Source organism: Oncorhynchus mykiss, chromosome 23, assembly GCF_057628025.1.
Source record: "Oncorhynchus mykiss isolate SJ-2025 chromosome 23, ASM5762802v1, whole genome shotgun sequence".
In the NCBI taxonomy this organism is placed as follows: domain Eukaryota; kingdom Metazoa; phylum Chordata; class Actinopteri; order Salmoniformes; family Salmonidae; genus Oncorhynchus; species Oncorhynchus mykiss.
In genome coordinates, this window is record NC_143044.1 from 57,302,501 (window position 1) to 57,325,683 (window position 23,183).

At 47.4% G+C, this 23,183-nt stretch overlaps 1 protein-coding gene across 11 annotated transcripts in view; it reads right to left on the reverse strand.

Annotated features, from left to right (window-relative positions):
• The window catches only part of LOC110515988 (janus kinase and microtubule-interacting protein 3), a 107,067-nt gene that overhangs the window by 28,318 nt on the left and 55,566 nt on the right, over positions 1-23,183 (reverse strand). For 4 of the 11 annotated variants that reach the window (XM_090217762.1, XM_090217760.1, XM_090217759.1 and 1 more), the window contains exons 5-6: positions 4,379-4,597; positions 1,778-1,897 (exon numbers count right to left, since the gene is read on the reverse strand). In XM_090217762.1, the coding sequence (XP_090073888.1) occupies positions 1,778-1,897; positions 4,379-4,597 (339 nt within the window). The remainder of the gene's footprint in view (positions 1-1,777; positions 1,898-4,378; positions 4,598-23,183) is intronic. The other 7 variants (XM_090217764.1, XM_090217767.1, XM_090217766.1 and 4 more) reach the window with 2 other exon arrangements.

A 23,183-nucleotide genomic window follows, 5' to 3' on the forward strand; every position in this document is an offset into this window, starting at 1 on the left:
TGACAAATACAATTGGATTTGAAACGGCATTGGTTCTTGTATTGGGACCAGTGACATGGTCCGTAAACTCAGTTTAGAAGCTCTTTATATAAGTGGGAACGTATTGCAAAGACAGGAAGGTTCTCAGCTTGTATTGGGACCGGTGACATGGTCCGTAAACTCAGCTTAGAAGCTCTTTATATAAGTGGGAACGTATTGCAATGACAGGAAGGTTCACAGCTTGTATTGGGACCGGTGACATGGTCCCGTAAACTCAGCTTAGAAGCTCTTTATATAAGTGGGAACGTATTGCAATGACAGGAAGGTTCACAGCTTGTATTGGGACCGGTGACATGGTCCCGTAAACTCAGCTTAGAAGCTCTTTAAATAAGTGGGAACGTATTGCAATGACAGGAAGGTTCACAGCTTGTATTGGGACCGGTGACATGGTCCCGTAAACTCAGCTTAGAAGCTCTTTAAATAAGTGGGAACGTATTGCAAAGACAGGAAGGTTCTCAGCTTGTATTGGGACCGGTGACATGGTCCCGTAAACTCAGCTTAGAAGCTCTTTAAATAAGTGAGAACGTATTGCAATGACAGGAAGGTTCTCAGCTTGTATTGGGACCGGTGACATGGTCCGTAAACTCAGCTTAGAAGCTCTTTAAATAAGTGAGAACGTATTGCAATGACAGGAAGGTTCTCAGCTTGACAGGCAGTGATGCAGTGGAAAAGGAAAGTGAGTAAACGCTGGTGGCCGCGGTGAGTAAAGTAACACTCCCTATGTTGTTGATGCATTTGTTTCACGATATGTGGGTCAAAGGTCACGCAAAATAAAAATAAAAAAAGGTTGCCAGAACCAAACTGATCCAATATCAAACCGGGTTGTTAATACCAGAACCAAACTGATCCAATACCAAACCTGGTTGTTATACCAGAACCAAACTGATCCAACACCAAACCTGTTTTTTAAGCCAGAACCAAACTGATCCAATACCAAACCTGTTTTTTATGCCAGAACTAAACTGATCCAATATCAAACCTGTTTTTTAAGCCAGAACCAAACTGATCCAATACCAAACCTGTTTTTTATACCAGAACCAAACTGAACCAATACCAAACCTGTTTTTTTTACCAGAACCAAACTGATCCAATACCAAACCTGTTTTTTAAGCCAGAACCAAACTGATCCAATACCAAACCTGTTTTTTAAGCCAGCACCAAACTGATCCAATACCAAACCTGTTTTTTAAGCCAGAACCAAACTGATCCAATACCAAACCTGTTTTTTATGCCAGAACCAAACTGATCCAATATCAAACCTGTTTTTTTAAGCCAGAACCAAACGGATCCAATATCAAACCTGTTTTTTAAGCCAGAACCAAACGGATCCAATACCAAACCTGTTTTTTAAGCCAGAACCAAACTGATCCAATACCAAACCTGTTTTTTTTATGCCAGAACCAAACTGATCCAACATCAAACCTGTTTTTTAAGCCAGAACCAAACTGATCCAATACCAAACCTGTTTTTTATGCCAGAACCAAACTGATCCAATATCAAACCTGTTTTTTTAAGCCAGAGCCAAACGGATCCAATATCAAACCTGTTTTTTAAGCCAGAACCAAACGGATCCAATACCAAACCTGTTTTTTAAGCCAGAACCAAACTGATCCAATACCAAACCTGGTTGTTATACCAGAACCAAACAGGAGGGCATTGTGGTCCTCCAGCCAATCAGCATTCAGGGCTGGAACCACCCGGTTTATACTTGTGATTAGAAGACTTCAGAACGGCTCACCAGTTCATTTCTTTCCTCTGACAAGAGGGCGTTGCGGTCCTCCAGTTTGCGGATGACGGCACTCAGCTCAGCGATCTTTAGCTGGAAGCGCCGCGCGTCCTTCTCATCCAACTGCTGTTCCTGAAACACACACCAACTGCAGATTACTGGGAATAACCTCAAACACCATCCCCAGGCTATATTATTACAGTATATTAGGCCTCACCTACTGAACCCCACTTATCGAAAGCCCTATGGACCTTCAATGTAAACACTCCATGTAGAAACGCCAGTTAATGTGGAAAAATACACCCGGACACTTCTGGGTTCCTGTTGACATGGATTTATCTACATAACAGTGTAATAAAGTGGGTACATTCATTCTTACACAGAACAAATAATGAACAGAAAAATAAAAACCATACCATCCATTTTCTGCCGTGAAAATGAAAACACTATTCAATAGGCTACGGTCGTTTACTCTAGTGTTTATTACAGCGCAGCCTTGCTTGCTACTCATCAGGGTTGGGGTCCTTTTGAACTGAAGGAAGTCAATTCAGGAATTGATTTGAATTTAACATTTAAAAACAAATATCTTCTCCTTTTCAGTTTATTGAGAAGTCATTGAAAATAAGATGCCTTTAAAAAAAATTCTATTAGAATGTCAATTTACTTCCTGAATTGACTGACTTGAATTGGAATTGACCCCAAAGCTGGCCCCAGCTACACCTGACTCATGGCGCTAACTAACTACAATGAGAGGCTTGCCGATAATAATAATAAGTAAGTAGCCTGTTGAAATAACAGGTGTCTACTCTGTAAGCATGAGTAGGTGAGTGTAAGGGAGTGTGAATATTGGTGACAGTGTGAAGGCGTTCAGGTGATGGGCTTATAGATTGAGGAAGTCACAGGCCACGGACTGGTGCACAGCAGGCAGGCTTGGATAGTTGCTGAAAGAACAGCTCGGACATAAACACATTTAGTTCTTCAACTGGGAATGGTGACGTGTGTAAATTTGATTACAAGGAATTTGCTGTAAAATATTAATAAAAAATTGAAATGTGCAGACTTTAGTATCCACTGTGTTTAAAATTCAGAGATTCATATATATATTTATGAGCTGAATATTAGAAAATATAAAAATAAAGAGCTGAAGACGAAAGAACGAGATCGAAACAAAACTGTCTATAAACGTCTCAAGAATTCCTGATTCAGTGGTGCAGAAGACATCTTTCAACAGTAGAGAACATCGTATCTGCAGATAGACAGTAAAGGAAGGTGAGAGGACTGGTACTGGGTGCGGTAATAGACAGCAAAGGAAGGTTAGAGGAACTGGTGCTGGGTGGAGGAATAGACAGTAAAGGAAGGTGAGAGGACTGGTGCTGGGTGCAGTAATAGACAGCAAAGGAAGGTTAGAGGAACTGGTGCTGGGTGGAGGAATAGACAGTAAAGGAAGGTGAGAGGACTGGTGCTGGGTGGAGGAATAGACAGTAAAGGAAGGTTAGATGAACTGGTGCTGGGAGTGGAATAGACAGTAAAGGAAGGTGAGAGGACTGGTGCTGGGTGGAGGAATAGACAGTAAAGGAAGGTGAGAGGACTGGTGCTGGGTGCAGTAATAGACAGTAAAGGAAGGTTAGAGGACTGGTGCTGGGTGCAGTAATAGACAGTAAAGGAAGGTGAGAGGACTGGTGCTGGGTGCAGTAATAGACAGCAAAGGAAGGTTAGAGGAACTGGTGCTGGGTGGAGGAATAGACAGTAAAGGAAGGTGAGAGGACTGGTGCTGGGTGGAGGAATAGACAGTAAAGGAAGGTGAGAGGACTGGTGCTGGGTGCAGTAATAGACAGTAAAGGAAGGTTAGATGAACTGGTGCTGGGGGAGGAATAGACAGTAAAGGAAGGTGAGAGGACTGGTGCTGGGTGGAGGAATAGACAGTAAAGGAAGGTGAGAGGACTGGTGCTGGGTGCAGTAATAGACAGTAAAGGAAGGTTAGAGGACTGGTGCTGGGTGCAGTAATAGACAGTAAAGGAAGGTGAGAGGACTGGTGCTGGGTGCAGTAATAGACAGTAAAGGAAGGTTAGAGGACTGGTGCTTGGTGCAGTAATTGACAGTAAAGGAAGGTGAGAGGACTGTTGCTGGGTGGAGGAATAGACAGTAAAGGAAGGTGAGAGGACTGGTGCTGGGTGCAGTAATAGACAGTAAAGGAAGGTGAGAGGACTGGTGCTGGGTGCAGTAATAGACAGTAAAGGAAGGTTAGAGGACTGGTGCTGGGTGGAGGAATAGAGAAAATCTAGGCTAAGCCAGGGCAGATCTCTAGACTCCATTTAAGCGTCTAGAAACAGATAAAGAAGGTGAAGCACAAAGAATGCAAAATAAACACGTTAGCTAGATTTAAAGTTGCAGAGGGCAACAAAGGGCCTTGCGTTTGTGGAGGTACAGTAGGTCTATAGATAGCCTGCATGACGCAGCAGTGAGAGGCTAGATGGAGGTGTAGCCTGCAGTATGCAGTAGTGAGAGGCGAGATGGAGGGGTAGCCTGCAGTATGCAGTAGTGAGAGGCGAGATGGAGGGGTAGCCTGCAGTATGCAGTAGTGAGAGGCGAGATGGAGGGAGAGAGATTGCTTACGAGGCTCTCTGAGGTGTCTCCTGCACCACTGGGGTAAGGAGCGTCTCGTTTGGGGCTGTGGAGGTGTCCTCCTGCCCCAGCCTCCCTGCTTCTGATCTGGGCTAGCTGCTCATCCACAGCCTCCTTCTGCAGCTGGAGCCTCTGAGTGTGTCCAGCCTGAACACCCAGCTCCTTCCCCAGCACACAGCATGCTCTGTCTTTTACCTTAATCTCATCCATCTACAGATCAGAGCAGAACAGAACAGAGGAGAACAGAACAGAGGAGAGGAGAACAGAACAGAGGAGAACAGATGAGAGGAGAGGAGAACAGATGAGAGGAGAGGAGAACAGAGGAGTGGAGAGGAGAACAGAGCAGAGCAGAACAGAACAGAGGAGAACAGAACAGAGGAGAGGAGAGGAGAACAGAACAGAGGAGAACAGATGAGAGGAGAGGAGAACAGATGAGAGGAGAGGAGAACAGAGGAGAACAGAGGAGTGGAGAGGAGAACAGAGGAGAACAGAGGAGAACAGAGCAGAGGAGAGGAGAACAGAGGAAAACAGAGCAGAGGAGAGGAGAACAGAGGAGAACAGAGCAGAGGAGAGGAGAACAGAGGAGAACAGAGCAGAGGAGAGGAGAACAGAGGAGAACAGAGCAGAGGAGAGGAGAACAGAGGAGAACAGAGCAGAGGAGAGGAGAACAGAGGAGAACAGAGCAGAGGAGAGGAGAACAGAGGAGAACAGAGCAGAGGAGAGGAGAACAGAGGAGAACAGAGCAGAGGAGAGGAGAACAGAGGAAAACAGAACAGAGTAAAACAGAGGAGAACAGAACAGAGCAGAGTTGAGGAGAGGAGAACAGAACAGAGGAAAACAGAGGATAACAGAACAGAGGAAAACAGAGGAGAACAGAACAGAGGAAAACAGAGGATAACAGAACAGAGGAAAACAGAGGATAACAGAACAGAGGAAAACAGAGAAGAACAGAACAGAGCAGAGGAAAACAGATGAGAATAGAACAGATGAAAACAGAGGAGAACAGAACAGAGCAGAGTTGAGGAGAGGAGAACAGAACAGAGGAAAACAGAGGATAACAGAACAGAGGAAAACAGATGAGAACAGAACAGAGCAGAGTTGAGGAGAGGAGAACAGAACAGAGGAAAACAGAGGATAACAGAACAGAGGAAAACAGATGAGAACAGAACAGAGCAGAGTTGAGGAGAGGAGAACAGAACAGAGGAAAACAGAGGATAACAGAACAGAGGAAAACAGATGAGAACAGAACAGAGCAGAGTTGAGGAGAGGAGAACAGAACAGAGGAAAACAGAGGATAACAGAACAGAGGAAAACAGAGGAGAACAGAATAGAGCAGAGTTGAGGAGAGGAGAACAGAACAGAGGAAAACAGAGGAGAACAGAACAGAGGAGAGGAGAGGAGAGAAGAACAGAACAGAGGAGAACAGAACAGAGGAGAACAGAACAGAACAGAGGAGAGTAGAACAGAACAGAGGATAACAGAACAGAGGAGAACAGAACAGAACAGAGGAGAGGAGAGGAGAGTAGAACAGAACAGAGGAGAACAGAACAGAACAGAGGAGAGGAGAGGAGAGTAGAACAGAACAGAGGATAACAGATCAGAGGAGAACAGAACAGAACAGAACAGAACAGAGGAGAGGAGAGGAGAGTAGAACAGAACAGAGGAAAACAGAACAGAACAGAGGAGAACAGAACAGAGGAGAACAGTCGAGCATGAGTGTGCATGCATATAAGTCACACACACACACAGAGAGCCACATCATGCACACACACAGTAGGCTACTGTTCTGTTCAGCTGTCACCATGAAAAAAGGACCAGCCACAAGCCCCGCCCTGTTTGATTGGCCATTCAGAGAACAGCAGCTTCCTTGGTGCATCCTGTAGCTACTAAACATTAGAAACACAATAATATCTCCCCCCCACAGATCTACTGTTTCTTTCCTGTAATCAACACTTAATTTTACAGAATACACTTGTGTTGCCTGGCAGCATCCACAGTCTAGGGTCACATTCAACGAGATCACAACAAACCAATCTCAGTGAAATGACAAGAAATAGTCCTGGTAATGTCCTGGGAAAAGAAAACACATGACCCGGCTCTAACGGATATCTGCAATTCTGCATGCTTCTAGTCCCAACCCAGCTAGCATTTAGCTACATAACAAATCAACCTGTCAGGAAGCCAACAGAGAAACTCACTAAATAAAAGGAAATATAGGTAATATAAACTAGGGGACACCTGTACATGAGACTGTTGTTCTGTTATAAACTAGGGGAAAGCTGTACATGAGACTGTTGTTCTGTTATAAACTAGGGGAAACCTGTACATGAGACTGTTGTTCTGTTATAAACTAGGGGAAACCAGTACATGAGACTGTTGTTAGGTTATAAACTAGGGGAAACCTGTACATGACACTGTTGTTCTGTTATAAACTAGGGGAAACCTGTACATGAGACTGTTGTTCTGTTATAAACTAGGGGAAACCTGTACATGAGACTGTTGTTCTGTTATAAACTAGGGGAAAGCTGTACATGAGACTGTTGTTCTGTTATAAACTAGGGGAAACCTGTACATGAGACTGTTGTTCTGTTATAAACTAGGGGAAACCTGTACATGAGACTGTTGTTCTGTTATAAACTAGTGGAAACCTGTACATAAGACTGTTGTTAGGTTATAAACTAGGGGAAACCTGTACATAAGACTGGTGTTCTGTTATAAACTAGGGGAAACCTGTACATGAGACTGTTGTTCTGTTATAAACTAGGGGAAACCTGTACATGAGACTGTTGTTCTGTTATAAACTAGGGGAAACCTGTACATGAGACTGTTGTTCTGTTATAAACTAGGGGACACCTGTACATGAGACTGTTGTTCTGTTATAAACTAGGGGAAACCAGTACATTAGACTGTTGATCTGTTATAAACTAGGGGAAACCTGTACATGAGACTGTTGTTCTGTTATAAACTAGGGGAAACCTGTACATGAGACTGTTGTTAGGTTATAAACTAGTGGAAACCAGTACATTAGACTGTTGATCTGTTATAAACTAGGGGAAACCTGTACATGAGACTGTTGTTCTGTTATAAACTAGGGGAAACCTGTACATGAGACTGTTAATCTGTTATAAACTAGGGGAAACCTGTACATGAGACTGTTGTTCTGTTGTAAACTAGGGGAAACCTGTACATGAGACTGGTGTTCTGTTATAAACTAGGGGACACCTGTACATGAGACTGTTGTTAGGTTATAAACTAGGGGAAACCTGTACATGAGACTGTTGTTAGGTTATAAACTAGGGGAGAACCTGTACATGAGACTGTTGTTCTGTTATAAACTAGGGGAAACCTGTACATGAGACTGTTGTTCTGTTGTAAACTAGGGGAAACCTGTCCATGAGACTGTTGTTCTGTTATAAACTAGGGGAAACCTGTACATGAGACTGTTGTTCTGTTATAAACTAGGGGAAACCTGTACATTAGACTGTTGTTCTGTTGTAAACTAGGGGAAACCTGTCCATGAGACTGTTGTTCTGTTATAAACTAGGGGAAACCTGTACATTAGACTGTTGTTCTGTTGTAAACTAGGGGAAACCTGTCCATGAGACTGTTGTTCTGTTATAAACTAGGGGAAACCTGTACATGAGACTGTTGTTAGGTTATAAACTAGGGGAGAACCTGTACATGAGACTGTTGATCTGTTATAAACTAGGGGAAACCTGTACATGAGACTGTTGTTCTGTTATAAACTAGGGGACACCTGTACATGAGACTGTTGTTCTGTTGTAAACTAGGGGAAACCTGTACATGAGACTGTTGTTCTGTTGTAAACTAGGGGAAACCTGTACATGAGACTGTTGTTCTGTTATAAACTAGGGGAAACCTGTACATGAGACTGTTGTTCTGTTATAAACTAGGGGAAACCTGTACATGAGACTGTTGTTATTTTATAAACTAGGGGACACCTGTACATGAGACTGGTGTTCTGTTATAAACTAGGGGAAAGCTGTACATGAGACTGTTGATCTGTTATAAACTAGGGGAAACCTGTACATGAGACTGTTGTTCTGTTATAAACTAGGGGAAACCTGTACATGAGACTGTTGTTAGGTTATAAACTAGGGGAAACCTGTACATGAGACTGTTGTTAGGTTATAAACTAGGGGAAACCTGTACATGAGACTGGTGTTCTGTTATAAACTAGGGGAAACCTGTACATAAGACTGTTGTTCTGTTATAAACTAGTGGAAACCTGTACATGAGACTGTTGTTCTGTTATAAACTAGGGGACACCTGTACATGAGACTGTTGTTCTGTTATAAACTAGGGGAAACCTGTACATGAGACTGTTGTTCTGTTATAAACTAGGGGAAACCTGTACATGAGACTGTTGTTCTGTTATAAACTAGGGGAAAGCTGTACATGAGACTGTTGTTCTGTTATAAACTAGGGGACACCTGTACATGAGACTGGTGTTCTGTTATAAACTAGGGGAGAACCTGTACATGAGACTGTTGTTAGGTTATAAACTAGTGGAAACCTGTACATGAGACTGACTGTTGTTCTGTTATAAACTAGGGGAAACCTGTACATGAGACTGTTGTTCTGTTATAAACTAGGGGAAACCTGTACATGAGACTGTTGTTAGGTTATAAACTAGGGGAAACCTGTACATGAGACTGGTGTTCTGTTATAAACTAGGGGAAACCTGTACATAAGACTGTTGTTCTGTTATAAACTAGGGGAAACCTGTACATGAGACTGGTGTTCTGTTATAAACTAGGGGAAACCTGTACATGAGACTGTTGTTCTGTTATAAACTAGGGGAAACCTGTACATGAGACTGGTGTTCTGTTATAAACTAGGGGACACCTGTACATGAGACTGTTGTTCTGTTATAAACTAGGGGACACCTGTACATGAGACTGTTGTTCTGTTATAAACTAGGGGAAACCTGTACATGAGACTGTTGTTCTGTTATAAACTAGGGGAAACCTGTACATGAGACTGTTGTTCTTTTATAAACTAGGGGAAACCTGTACATGAGACTGTTGTTCTGTTATAAACTAGGGGAAAGCTGTACATGAGACTGTTGTTAGGTTATGAGTCTACATTAATTCATTACACAGTATCTGATCTGTCATTTCCAGTGTTCTGTCTGTAGATGTCACTGACAGCAACCTAAACCAGACATATGAACCGTCCTCACTCTCCGGTCTTCTACTAAAATAACATTACAGTTGTCATCAATGTGACACAGCCGCTATATCAGACAGACAGTAGAACACTAGACTGTGACAGAGCCACTAAATCAGACAGACAGTAGAACACTAGACTGTGACAGAGCCACTATATCAGACAGACAGACAGTCAGACAGTAGAACACTAGACTGTGACACAGCCGCTATATCAGACAGACAGTAGAACACTAGACTGTGACAGAGCCACTATATCAGACAGACAGTAGAACACTAGACTGTGACAGAGCCACTATATCAGACAGACAGACAGTCAGACAGTAGAACACTAGACTGTGACACAGCCGCTATATCAGACAGACAGTAGAACACTAGACTGTGACAGAGCCACTATATCAGACAGACAGTAGAACACTAGACTGTGACAGAGCCACTATATCAGACAGACAGTAGAACACTAGACTGTGACACAGCCGCTATATCAGACAAACAGTAGAACACTAGACTGTGACAGAGCCACTATATCAGACAGACAGTAGAACACTAGACTTTGACAGAGCCACTATATCAGACAGACAGTAGAACACTAGACTGTGACAGAGCCACTATATCAGACAGACAGTAGAACACTAGACTGTGTCAGAGCCACTGTATCAGACAGACAGACAGTAGAACACTAGACTGTGACAGAGCCACTATATCAGACAGACAGTAGAACACTAGACTGTGACAGAGACACTATATCAGACAGACAGTAGAACACTAGACTGTGACAGAGCCACTATATCAGACAGACAGTAGAACACTAGACTGTGACACAGCCACCCAGTCACCTAGCCACCCAGCCACCCAGTCACCCAGCCACCCAGTCACCCTGTCACCCAGCCACCCAGTCACCTAGCCTCCCAGTCACCCAGCCACCCAGTCACCCAGCAGCCCAGCCACCCAGTCACACAGTCTCCCAGTCACCCAGCCACCCAGCCACCCAGTCACCCAGTCACCCAGTCTCCCAGCCACCCAGCCACCCAGTCACCTAGCTACCCTGTCACCCAGTCACCCAGCCACCCAGTCACCCAGCCACCCAGTCACCCTGTCACCCAGCCACCCAGTCACCTAGCCTCCCAGTCACCCAGTCACCCAGTCACCCAGCCACCCAGTCACCCAGTCACCTAGCTACCCAGTCACCTAGCTACCCAGCCACCCAGTCACCTATCTACCCAGCCACCCAGCCAGTCACCCAGCCACCCAGTCACCCAGTCACCCAGTCACCCAGCCACCCAGTCACCAAGCAACCCAGCCAGACCATAATAAACAGCTCTGTGGGTTTTAGGTGTGAAAACCCCATGATTAATCGTCACAGCGATGATGATGCCAGTGATGTGCCCTGGAGATGGCGTTTCCATGGTGATCAGCAAGCAGGCCTAAATGAGGGGGCTAACGTTACTCACTAGATGAATGGAGACATGTGCTATGGCATGGATCAATGACTCTGAGTCCACAATGGCATTCTATTCCCTATATTCTGCTTTAATCTTGACCAGGGACCATGTGGCTCTGGTAAAAAGTAGTGCACTTAATAGGGAATAGGGTGCTATTTGGGATGCAGAACATTTCTACAAGCAACATAAATCTGCACTTGCCCCTTTGACCTGTCAGCCTGGGTTAGCTGTAAAACCCACTGTCCACTGTCTCAGCCTGGGTTAGCTGAAAAACCCACTGTCCACTGTCTGAGCCTAGGTTAGCTGTAAAATCCACTGTCCACTGTCTCAGCCTGGGTTAGCTGTAAAAACCCACTGTCCACAGTCTCAGCCTGGGTTAGCTGTAAAACCCACTGTCCACAGTCTCAGCCTGGGTTAGCTGAAAAACACACTGTCTCAGCCTGGGTTAGCTGTAAAACCCACTGTCCACAGTCTCAGCCTGTGTTAGCTGAAAAACACACTGTCTCAGCCTGGGTTAGCTGTAAAACCCACTGTCCACTATCTCAGCCTGGGTTAGCTGTAAAACCCACTGTCCACAGTCTCAGCCTGGGTTAGCTGAAAAACACACTGTCTCAGCCTGGGTTAGCTGTAAAACCCACTGTCCACAGTCTCAGCCTGTGTTAGCTGAAAAACACACTGTCTCAGCCTGGTTTAGCTGTAAAACCCACTGTCCACTGTCTCAGCCTGGGTTAGCTGTAAAGCCCACTGGCTGCTGTCCACTGTCTCAGCCTGGGATAGCTGTAAAACCCACTGTTCACTGTCCACTGTCTCAGCCTGGGTTAGCTGTAAAACCCACTGTCCACTCTCTCAGCCTGGGTTAGCTGTAAAACCCACTGTCCTCTGTCTCAGCCTGGGTTAGCTTTAAAACTCCCTGTCCACTGTCTCAGCCTGGGTTAGCTGTAAAACCCACTGTCCACTGTCTCAGCCTGGGTTAGCTGTAAAACCCACTGTCCACTGTCTCAGCCTAGGTTAGCTGTAAAACCCACTGTCCACTGTCTCAGCCTGGGTTAGCTGTAAAACAGACTGTCCACTGTCTCAGCCTGGTTTAGCTGTAAAACCCACTGTCCACTGTACACTGTCTCAGGTGTAAAACCCAATGTCCACTGTCTCAGCCTGGGTTAGCTGTAAAACCCACTGTCCACTGTCCACTGTCTCAGGTGTAAAACCCAATGTCCACTGTCTCAGCCTGGGTTAGCTGTAAAACCCACTGTCTGCTGTCCACTGTCTCAGCCTGGCTTAGCTGTAAAACCCACTGTCCACTGTCTCAGCCTGGGTTAGCTGTAAAACCCACTGTCCACTGTTTCAGCATGGGTTAGCTTTAAAACCCACTGTCCACTGTCTCAGCCTGGGTCAGCTGTAAAACCCACTGTCTCAGCCTGGGTTAGCTGTAAAACCCACTGTCTGCTGTCCATTGTCTCAGCCTGGGTTAGCTGTAAAACCCACTGTCTGCTGTCCACTGTCTCAGCCTGGGTTAGCTGTAAAACCCGCTGTCTGCTGTCCACTGTCTCAGCCTGGGTTAGCTGTAAAAACCACGGTCCACTGTCTCAGCCTGGGTTAGCTGTAAAACCCACTGTCCACTGTCCACTGTCTCAGCCTGGGTTAGCTGTCAAACCCACTGTCCACTGTCCACTGTCTAAGCCTGGGTTAGCTGTAAAACCCACTGTCCACTGTCTCAGCCTGGGTTAGCTGAAAAACCCACTGTCCACTGTCCACTGTCTCAGCCTCAACTAGGGGAAACCTGTACATTAGACTGTTCTGTTATAAACTAGGGGAAACCTGTACATAAGACTGTTGTTCTGTTATAAACTAGGGGAAACCTGTACATGAGACTGTTGTTCTGTTATAAACTAGGGGAAACCTGTACATGAGACTGTTGTTCTGTTATAAACTAGGGGAAACCTGTACATGAGACTGTTGTTCTGTTATAAACTAGGGGAGAACCTGTACATGAGACTGTTGTTCTGTTATAAACTAGGGGAAACCTGTACATGAGACTGTTGTTCTGTTATAAACTAGGGGAAACCTGTACATGAGACTGTTGTTCTGTTATAAACTAGGGGAAACCTGTACATGAGACTGTTGATCTGTTATAAACTAGGGGAAACCTGTACATGAGACTGTTGTTCTGTTGTAAACTAGGGGAAACCTGTACATGAGACTGTTGTTCTGTTATAAACTAGGGGAAACCTGTACATGAGACTGGTGTTCTGTTATAAACTAGGGGAAACCTGTACATGAGACTGTTGTTCTGTTATAAACTAGGGGAAACCTGTACATGAGACTGTTGTTAGGTTATAAACTAGGGGAAACCTGTACATAAGACTGTTGTTCTGTTATAAACTAGGGGAAACCTGTACATAAGACTGTTGTTCTGTTATAAACTAGGGGAAACCTGTACATGAGACTGTTGTTCTGTTATAAACTAGGGGAAACCTGTACATGAGACTGTTGTTCTGTTATAAACTAGGGGAAACCTGTACATGAGACTGTTGTTAGGTTATAAACTAGGGGAAACCTGTACATGAGACTGGTGTTCTGTTATAAACTAGGGGAAACCTGTACATGAGACTGGTGTTCTGTTATAAACTAGGGGAAACCTGTACATAAGACTGTTGTTCTGTTGTAAACTAGGGGAAACCTGTACATGAGACTGTTGTTCTGTTGTAAACTAGGGGAAACCTGTACATGAGACTGTTGTTCTGTTATAAACTAGGGGAAACCTGTACATGAGACTGTTGTTAGGTTATGTGTCTACATTAATTCATTACACAGTATCTAATCTGTCATTTCCAGTGTTCTGACTGTAGATGTCACTGACAGTAACCTAAAGCAGACATATGAACCGTCCTCACTCTCCGGTCTTCTACTAAAATAACATTACAGTTGTCATCAATGTGACACAACCGCTATATCAGACAGACAGTAGAACACTAGACTGTGACAGAGCCACTATATCAGACAGACAGTAGAACACTAGACTGTGACAGAGCCACTATATCAGACAGATAGTAGAACACTAGACTGTGACAGAGCCACTATATCAGACAGACAGACAGTAGAACACTAGACTGTGACAGAGCCACTATATCAGACAGACAGTAGAACACTAGACTGTGACAGAGCCACTATATCAGACAGACAGACAGTAGAACACTAGACTGTGAAAGAGCCACTATATCAGACAGACAGTAGAACACTAGACTGTGACAGAGACACTATATCAGACAGACAGTAGAACACTAGACTGTGACAGAGCCACTATATCAGACAGACAGTAGAACACTAGACTGTGACACAGCCACTATATCAGACAGACAGTAGAACACTAGACTGTGACAGAGCCACTATATCAGACAGACAGTAGAACACTAGACTGTGACACAGCCACTATATCAGACAGACAGTAGAACACTAGACTGTGACACAGCCACTATATCAGACAGACAGTAGAACACTAGACTGTGACAGAGCCACTATATCAGACAGACAGACAGTAGAACACTAGACTGTGACAGAGCCACTATATCAGACAGACAGACATACAGACAGTAGAACACTAGACTGTGACAGAGCCACTATATCAGACAGACAGACAGACAGTAGAACACTAGACTGTGACACAGCCACTATATCAGACAGACAGTAGAACACTAGACTGTGACAGAGCCACTATATCAGACAGACAGACAGACAGACAGACAGTAGAACACTAGACTGTGACAGAGCCACTATATCAGACAGACAGTAGAGCACTAGACTGTGACAGAGACACTATATCAGACAGACAGTAGAACACTAGACTGTGTCAGAGCCACTGTATCAGGAGCAGACAGACAGTGGAACACTAGACTGTGACAGAGCCACTGTATCAGACAGACAGTAGAACACTAGACTGTGACAGAGCCACTGCATCAGGAGCAGACAGACAGTAGAACACTAGACTGTGACAGAGCCACTATATCAGACAGACAGACAGTCAGACAGTAGAACACTAGACTGTGACAGAGCCACTATATCAGACAGACAGTAGAACACTAGACTGTGACAGAGCCACTGCATCAGACAGACAGTAGAACACTAGACTGTGACAGAGCCACTGCATCAGGAGCAGACAGACAGTAGAACAACACTAGACTGACCAGGCCATGGTGAGTTAGATCAGTCAGGAAGCTACGCTGGGGTATCTGTGACAACAGGTATAATTCATACAAACACTTGCTGTCCCAAATGACACTGTATTCTCCCTATGTAGTGCATTACTTTTGGCCAGGGAATAAGTTGCCATGGCAATTTGGAGCCAGCCAGTGGCATCACCAATGAAATATAGTGAGAATGGCCCAGAGGTATTATTCAAGTGTTTTAACTATTCTTCTCAGCCACCCAGTCACCCAGCCACCCAGTCACCCAGTCACCCAGTCACCCAGTCTCCCAGTTACTCAGTCACCCAGTCACCCAGTCTTCCAGTCACTCAGCCACCCAGCCACCCAGTCTCCCAGTCACTCAGCCACCCAGTCACCCAGTCACCTAGTCACCCAGTCACCCAGTCTCCAAGTCACCCAGCCACCCAGTCACCTAGCTACCCAGCCACCCAGTCACCTATCTACCCAGTCACCCAGTCTCCCAGTCACCCAGCCACCCAGTCACCCAGTCACCCAGTCACCCAGTCTCCCAGTTACTCAGTCACCCAGTCACCCAGTCTTCCAGTCACTCAGCCACCCAGCCACCCAGTCTCCCAGTCACTCAGCCACCCAGTCACCCAGTCACCTAGTCACCCAGTCACCCAGTCTCCAAGTCACCCAGCTACCCAGTCACCTAGCTACCCAGCCACCCAGTCACCCAGCCACCCAGCCACCCAGTCACCCAGTCACACAGTCTCCCAGTCACCCAGCCACCCAGTCACCCAGTCTCCCAGCCACCCAGCCACCTAGCTACCCAGTCACCCAGTCACCCAGCCACCCAGTCACCCAGCCACCCAGTCACCCAGTCACCCAGTCTCCCAGCCACCCAGCCACCCAGTCACCTAGCTACCCAGTCACCCAGTCTCCCAGTCACCCAGCCACCCAGCCACCCAGTCACCCAGTCTCCCAGCCACCCAGCCACCCAGTCACCTAGCTACCCAGTCACCCAGCCACCCAGTCACCCAGCCACCCAGTCACCCACACACAGTCTCCCAGTCACCCAGCCACCCAGCCACCCAGTCACCCAGTCACCCAGCCACCCAGTCACCTAGCTACCCAGTCACCCAGCCACCCAGTCACCCAGCCACCCAGTCACCCAGTCACCCAGCCACCCAGTCACCTAGCTACCCAGTCACCCAGTCACCCAGTCACCCAGTCACCCAGTCACCCAGTCACCCAGTCTCCCAGCCACCCAGCCACCCAGTCACCTAGCTACCCAGTCACCCAGTCACCCAGCCACCCAGTCACCCAGCCACCCAGTCACCCAGTCTCCCAGCCACCCAGCCACCCAGTCACCTAGCTACCCAGTCACCCAGTCATCCAGCCACCCAGTCACCCAGCCACCCAGTCACCCAGTCACCCAGTCTCCCAGCCACCCAGTCACCTAGCTACCCAGCCACCCAGTCACCCAGCCACCCAGTCACCCTGTCACCCAGTCACCCAGTCACCCAGCCACCCAGTCACCCAGTCACCTAGCTACCCAGTCACCTAGCTACCCAGCCACCCAGTCACCCAGCCACCCAGTCACCTATCTACCCAGCCACCCAGTCACCCAGCCACCCAGTCACCCATTCACCCAGTCACCCAGCCACCCAGTCACCTAGCTACCCAGCCAGACCATAATAAACAGCTCTGCGGGCTTTAGGTGTGAAAACCCCATGATTAATCGTCACAGCGATGATGATGCCAGTGATGTGCCCTGGAGATGGCGTTTCCATGGTGATCAGCAAGCAGGCCTAAATGAGGGGGCTAACGTTACTCACTAGATGAATGGAGACATGTGCTATGGCATGGATCAATGACTCTGAGTCCACAATGGCATTCTATGCCCTATATTCTGCTTTAATCTTGACCAGGGACCATGTGGCTCTGGTAAAAAAGTAGTGCACTTAATAGGAAATAGGGTGCCATTTGGGATGCAGTACATTTCTACAAGCAACATAAATCTGCACTTGCCCCTTTGACCTCTCAGCCTGGGTTAGCTGTAAAACCCACTGTCCACTGTCTCAGGTGTAAAACCCACTATCTCAGCCTGGGTTAGCTGTAAAACCCACTGTCCACTGTCTCAGCCTGGGTTAGCTGAAAAACCCACTGTCCTCTGTCTCAGCCTGGGTTAGCTGTAAAACCCAATGTCCACTGTCTCAGCCTGGGTTAGCTGTAAAACCCACTGTCTGCTGTCCACTGTCTCAGCCTGGGTTAGCTGTAAAAACCCACTGTCCACTGTCTCAGCCTGGGTTAGCTGTAAAACCCACTGTCCACTGTCTCAGCCTGGGTTAGCTGAAAAACCCAATGTCCACTGTCTCAGGTGTAAAACCCACTATCTCAGCCTGGGTTAGCTGTAAAACCCACTGTCCACTGTCTCAGCCTGGGTTAGCTGAAAAACCCAATGTCCACTGTCTCAGGTGTAAAACCCACTATCTCAGCCTGGGTTAGCTGTAAAACCCACTGTCCACTGTCTCAGGTGTAAAACCCACTGTCCACAGTCTCAGCCTGGGTTAGCTGTAAAATCCACTGTCCACAGTCTCAGCCTGGGTTAGCTGAAAAACACACTGTCCACTGTCTCAGGTGTAAAACCCACTATCTCAGCCTGGGTTAGCTGTAAAACCCACTGTCCACTGTCTCAGGTGTAAAACCCACTGTCCACTGTCTCAGCCTGGGTTAGCTGTCAAACCCACTGTCCACTGTCTCAGCCTGGGTTAGCTGTAAAACCCACTGTCCACTGTCTCAGCCTGGGTTAGCTGTAAAACCCACTGGCTGCTGTCCACTGTCTTAGCCTGGGTTAGCTGGAAAACCAACTGAATGCTGTCCACTGTCTCAGCCTGGGTTAGCTGTAAAACCCACTGTCCACTGTCTCAGCCTGGGTTAGCTGTAAAACCCACTGGCTGCTGTTGTAACGGCTTTCTTGAGTTGAAGGAGAGGAGGACCAAAATGCAACGTGGTTACTATTCATGGTTCTTTAATAAAGCAACTACACATGAACAAACTAACAAAACAAGAAGCGTGAAAACCTAAACAGCCCTATCTGGTGCAAACACAGAGACAGGACATATCACCCACAAACACACAGTGAAACCCAGGCTACCTAAGTATGATTCTCAATCAGAGACTACTAATGACACCTGCCTCTGATTGAGAACCATACTAGGCCGAAACATAGAAATCCCCAAATCATAGAAAAACAAACATAGACTGCTCACCCCAACTCACGCCCTGACCATACTAAATAATGACAAAACAAAGGAAATAAAGGTCAGAACGTGACAGCTGTCCACTGTCTCAGCCTGGGTTAGCTGTAAAAACCCACTGTCTCAGCCTGGGTTAGCTGTAAAAACCCACTGTCTCAGCCTGGGTTAGCTGTAAAAACCCACTGTCTCAGTCTGGGTTAGCTGTAAAAACCCACTGTCTCAGCCTGGGTTAGCTGTAAAACCCACTGTCCACTGTCTCAGCCTGGGTTAGCTGTAAAACCCACTGTCTGCTGTCCTCTGTCTCAGCCTGGGTTAGCTGTAAAAACCCACTGTCTCAGCCTGGGTTAGCTGTAAAACCCACAGTCTCAGCCTGGGTTAGCTGTAAAAACCCACTGTCTCAGCCTGGGTTAGCTGTAAAAACCCACTGTCTCAGCCTGGGTTAGCTGTAAAACCCACTGTCCACTGTCTCAGCCTGGGTTAGCTGTAAAACCCACTGTCCACTGTCTCAGCCTGGGTTAGCTGTAAAACCCACTGTCCACTGTCTCAGCCTGGGTTAGCAGTAAAAACCCACTGTCTCAGCCTGGGTTAGCTGTAAAACCCAATGTCTCAGCCTGGGTTAGCTGTAAAAACCCACTGTCCACTGTCTCAGCCTGGGTTAGCTGTAAAAACCCACTATCCACTGTCCACTGTCTCAGCCTGGGTTAGCTGTAAAAACCCACTGTCCACTGTCTCAGCATGGGTTAGCTGTAAAAACCCACTGTCCACTGTCTCAGCCTGGATTAGCTGTAAAAACCCACTGTCCACTGTCCACTGTCTCAGCCTGGGTTAGCTGTAAAACCCACTGTCCACTGTCTCAGCCTGGGTTAGCTGTAAAAACCCACTGTCTCAGCCTGGGTTAGCTGTAAAACCCACTGTCTCAGCCTGGGTTAGCTGTAAAACCCACTGTCCACTGTCTCAGCCTGGGTTAGCTGTAAAACCCACTGTCCACTGTCTCAGCCTGGGTTAGCTGTAAAACCCACTGTCCACTGTCTCAGCCTGGGTTAGCTGTAAAACCCACTGTCCACTGTCTCAGCCTGTGTTAGCTGTAAAACCCACTGTCCACTGTCTCAGCCTGGGTTAGCTGTAATACCCACTGTCCACTGTCTCAGCCTGGGTTAGCTGTTAAACCCACTGTCCACTGTCTCAGCCTGGGTTAGCTGTAAAACCCACTGTCCACTGTCTCAGCCTGGGTTAGCTGTAAAACCCACTGTCCACTGTCTCAGCCTGGGTTAGCTGTAAAAACCCACTGTCCACTGTCTCAGCCTGGGTTAGCTGTAAAAACCCACTGTCCACTGTCTCAGCCTGGGTTAGCTGTAAAACCCACTGTCCACTGTCTCAGCCTGGGTTAGCTGTAAAACCCACTGTCCACTGTCTCAGCGTGGGTTAGCTGTAAAACCCACTGTCCACTGTCTCAGCCTGGGTTAGCTGTAAAACCCACTGTCCACTGTCCACTGTCTCAGCCTGGGTTAGTTGTAAAACCCACTGTCTCAGCCTGGGTTAGCTGTAAAACCCACTGTCCACTGTCTCAGCCTGGGTTACCTATAAAACCCACTGTCAACTGTCTCAGCCTGGGTTAGCTGTAAAACCCACTGTCCACTGTCTCAGCCTGGGTTAGCTGTAAAAACCCACTGTCTCAGCCTGGGTTAGCTGTAAAACCCACTGTCCACTGTCTCAGCCTGGGTTAGCTGTAAAACCCACTGTCCACTGTCTCAGCCTGGGTTAGCTGTAAAACCCACTGTCCACTGTCTCAGCCTGGGTTAGCTGTAAAAACCCACTGTCTCAGCCTGGGTTAGCTGTAAAACCCACTGTCTCAGCCTGGGTTAGCTGTAAAAACCCACTGTCCACTGTCTCAGCCTGGGTTAGCTGTAAAAACCCACTATCCACTGTCCACTGTCTCAGCCTGGGTTAGCTGTAAAAACCCACTGTCCACTGTCTCAGCATGGGTTAGCTGTAAAAACCCACTGTCCACTGTCTCAGCCTGGGTTAGCTGTAAAAACCCACTGTCCACTGTCTCAGCCTGGGTTAGCTGTAAAACCCACTGTCCACTGTCTCAGCCTGGGTTAGCTGTAAAAACCCACTGTCTCAGCCTGGGTTAGCTGTAAAACCCACTGTCTCAGCCTGGGTTAGCTGTAAAACCCACTGTCCACTGTCTCAGCCTGGGTTAGCTGTAAAACCCACTGTCCACTGTCTCAGCCTGGGTTAGCTGTAAAACCCACTGTCCACTGTCTCAGCCTGGGTTAGCTGTAAAACCCACTGTCCACTGTCTCAGCCTGGGTTAGCTGTAAAACCCACTGTCCACTGTCTCAGCCTGGGTTAGCTGTAAAACCCACTGTCCACTGTCTCAGCCTGTGTTAGCTGTAAAACCCACTGTCCACTGTCTCAGCCTGGGTTAGCTGTAATACCCACTGTCCACTGTCTCAGCCTGGGTTAGCTGTTAAACCCACTGTCCACTGTCTCAGCCTGGGTTAGCTGTAAAACCTACTGTCCACTGTCTCAGCCTGGGTTAGCTGTAAAACCCACTGTCCACTGTCTCAGCCTGGGTTAGCTGTAAAAACCCACTGTCCACTGTCTCAGCCTGGGTTAGCTGTAAAAACCCACTGTCCACTGTCTCAGCCTGGGTTAGCTGTAAAACCCACTGTCCACTGTCTCAGCCTGGGTTAGCTGTAAAACCCACTGTCCACTGTCTCAGCGTGGGTTAGCTGTAAAACCCACTGTCCACTGTCTCAGCCTGGGTTAGCTGTAAAACCCACTGTCCACTGTCCACTGTCTCAGCCTGGGTTAGTTGTAAAACCCACTGTCTCAGCCTGGGTTAGCTGTAAAACCCACTGTCCACTGTCTCAGCCTGGGTTACCTATAAAACCCACTGTCAACTGTCTCAGCCTGGGTTAGCTGTAAAACCCACTGTCCACTGTCTCAGCCTGGGTTAGCTGTAAAAACCCACTGTCCACTGTCTCAGCCTGGGTTAGCTGTAAAAACCCACTGTCCACTGTCTCAGCCTGGGTTAGCTGTAAAACCCACTGTCCACTGTCTCAGCCTGGGTTAGCTGTAAAACCCACTGTCCACTGTCTCAGCCTGGGTTAGCTGTAAAACCCACTGTCCACTGTCTCAGCGTGGGTTAGCTGTAAAACCCACTGTCCACTGTCTCAGCCTGGGTTAGCTGTAAAACCCACTGTCCACTGTCCACTGTCTCAGCCTGGGTTAGTTGTAAAACCCACTGTCTCAGCCTGGGTTAGCTGTAAAACCCACTGTCCACTGTCTCAGCCTGGGTTACCTATAAAACCCACTGTCAACTGTCTCAGCCTGGGTTAGCTGTAAAACCCACTGTCCACTGTCTCAGCCTGGGTTAGCTGTAAAAACCCACTGTCCACTGTCTCAGCCTGGGTTAGCTGTAAAAACCCACTGTCCACTGTCTCAGCCTGGGTTAGCTGTAAAACCCACTGTCCACTGTCTCAGCCTGGGTTAGCTGTAAAACCCACTGTCCACTGTCTCAGCCTGGGATAGCTGTAAAAACCCACTGTCCACTGTCCACTGTCTCAGCCTGGGTTAGCTGTAAAAACCCACTGTCCACTGTCTCAGCCTGGGTTAGCTGTAAAACCCACTGTCCACTGTCTCAGCCTGGGTTAGCTGTAAAACCCACTGTCCACTGTCTCAGCCTGGGTTAGCTGTAAAACCCACTGTCCACTGTCTCAGCCTGTGTTAGCTGTAAAACCCACTGTCCACTGTCTCAGCCTGGGTTAGCTGTAATACCCACTGTCCACTGTCTCAGCCTGGGTTAGCTGTTAAACCCACTGTCCACTGTCTCAGCCTGGGTTAGCTGTAAAACCCACTGTCCACTGTCTCAGCCTGGGTTAGCTGTAAAACCCACTGTCCACTGTCTCAGCCTGGGTTAGCTGTAAAAGCCCACTGTCCACTGTCTCAGCCTGGGTTAGCTGTAAAACCCACTGTCCACTGTCCACTGTCTCAGCCTGGGTTAGTTGTAAAACCCACTGTCTCAGCCTGGGTTAGCTGTAAAACCCACTGTCCACTGTCTCAGCCTGGGTTACCTATAAAACCCACTGTCCACTGTCTCAGCCTGGGTTAGCTGTAAAACCCACTGTCCACTGTCTCAGCCTGGGTTAGCTGTAAAAACCCACTGTCCACTGTCTCAGCCTGGGTTAGCTGTAAAAACCCACTGTCCACTGTCTCAGCCTGGGTTAGCTGTAAAACCCACTGTCCACTGTCTCAGCCTGGGTTAGCTGTAAAACCCACTGTCCACTGTCTCAGCCTGGGTTAGCTGTAAAACCCACTGTCCACTGTCTCAGCCTGGGTTAGCTCTAAAACACACTGTCCACTGTCCACTGTCTCGGCCTGGGTTAGCTGTAAAACCCACTGTCCACTGTCTCAGCCTGGGTTAGCTGTAAAAACCCACTGTCCACTGTCTCAGCCTGGGTTAGCTGTAAAAACCCACTGTCCACTGTCTCAGCCTGGGTTAGCTGTAAAACCCACTGTCCACTGTCTCAGCCTGGGTTAGCTGTAAAACCCACTGTCCACTGTCTCAGCCTGGGTTAGCTGTAAAACCCACTGTCCACTGTCTCAGCGTGGGTTAGCTGTAAAACCCACTGTCCACTGTCTCAGCCTGGGTTAGCTGTAAAACCCACTGTCCACTGTCCACTGTCTCAGCCTGGGTTAGTTGTAAAACCCACTGTCTCAGCCTGGGTTAGCTGTAAAACCCACTGTCCACT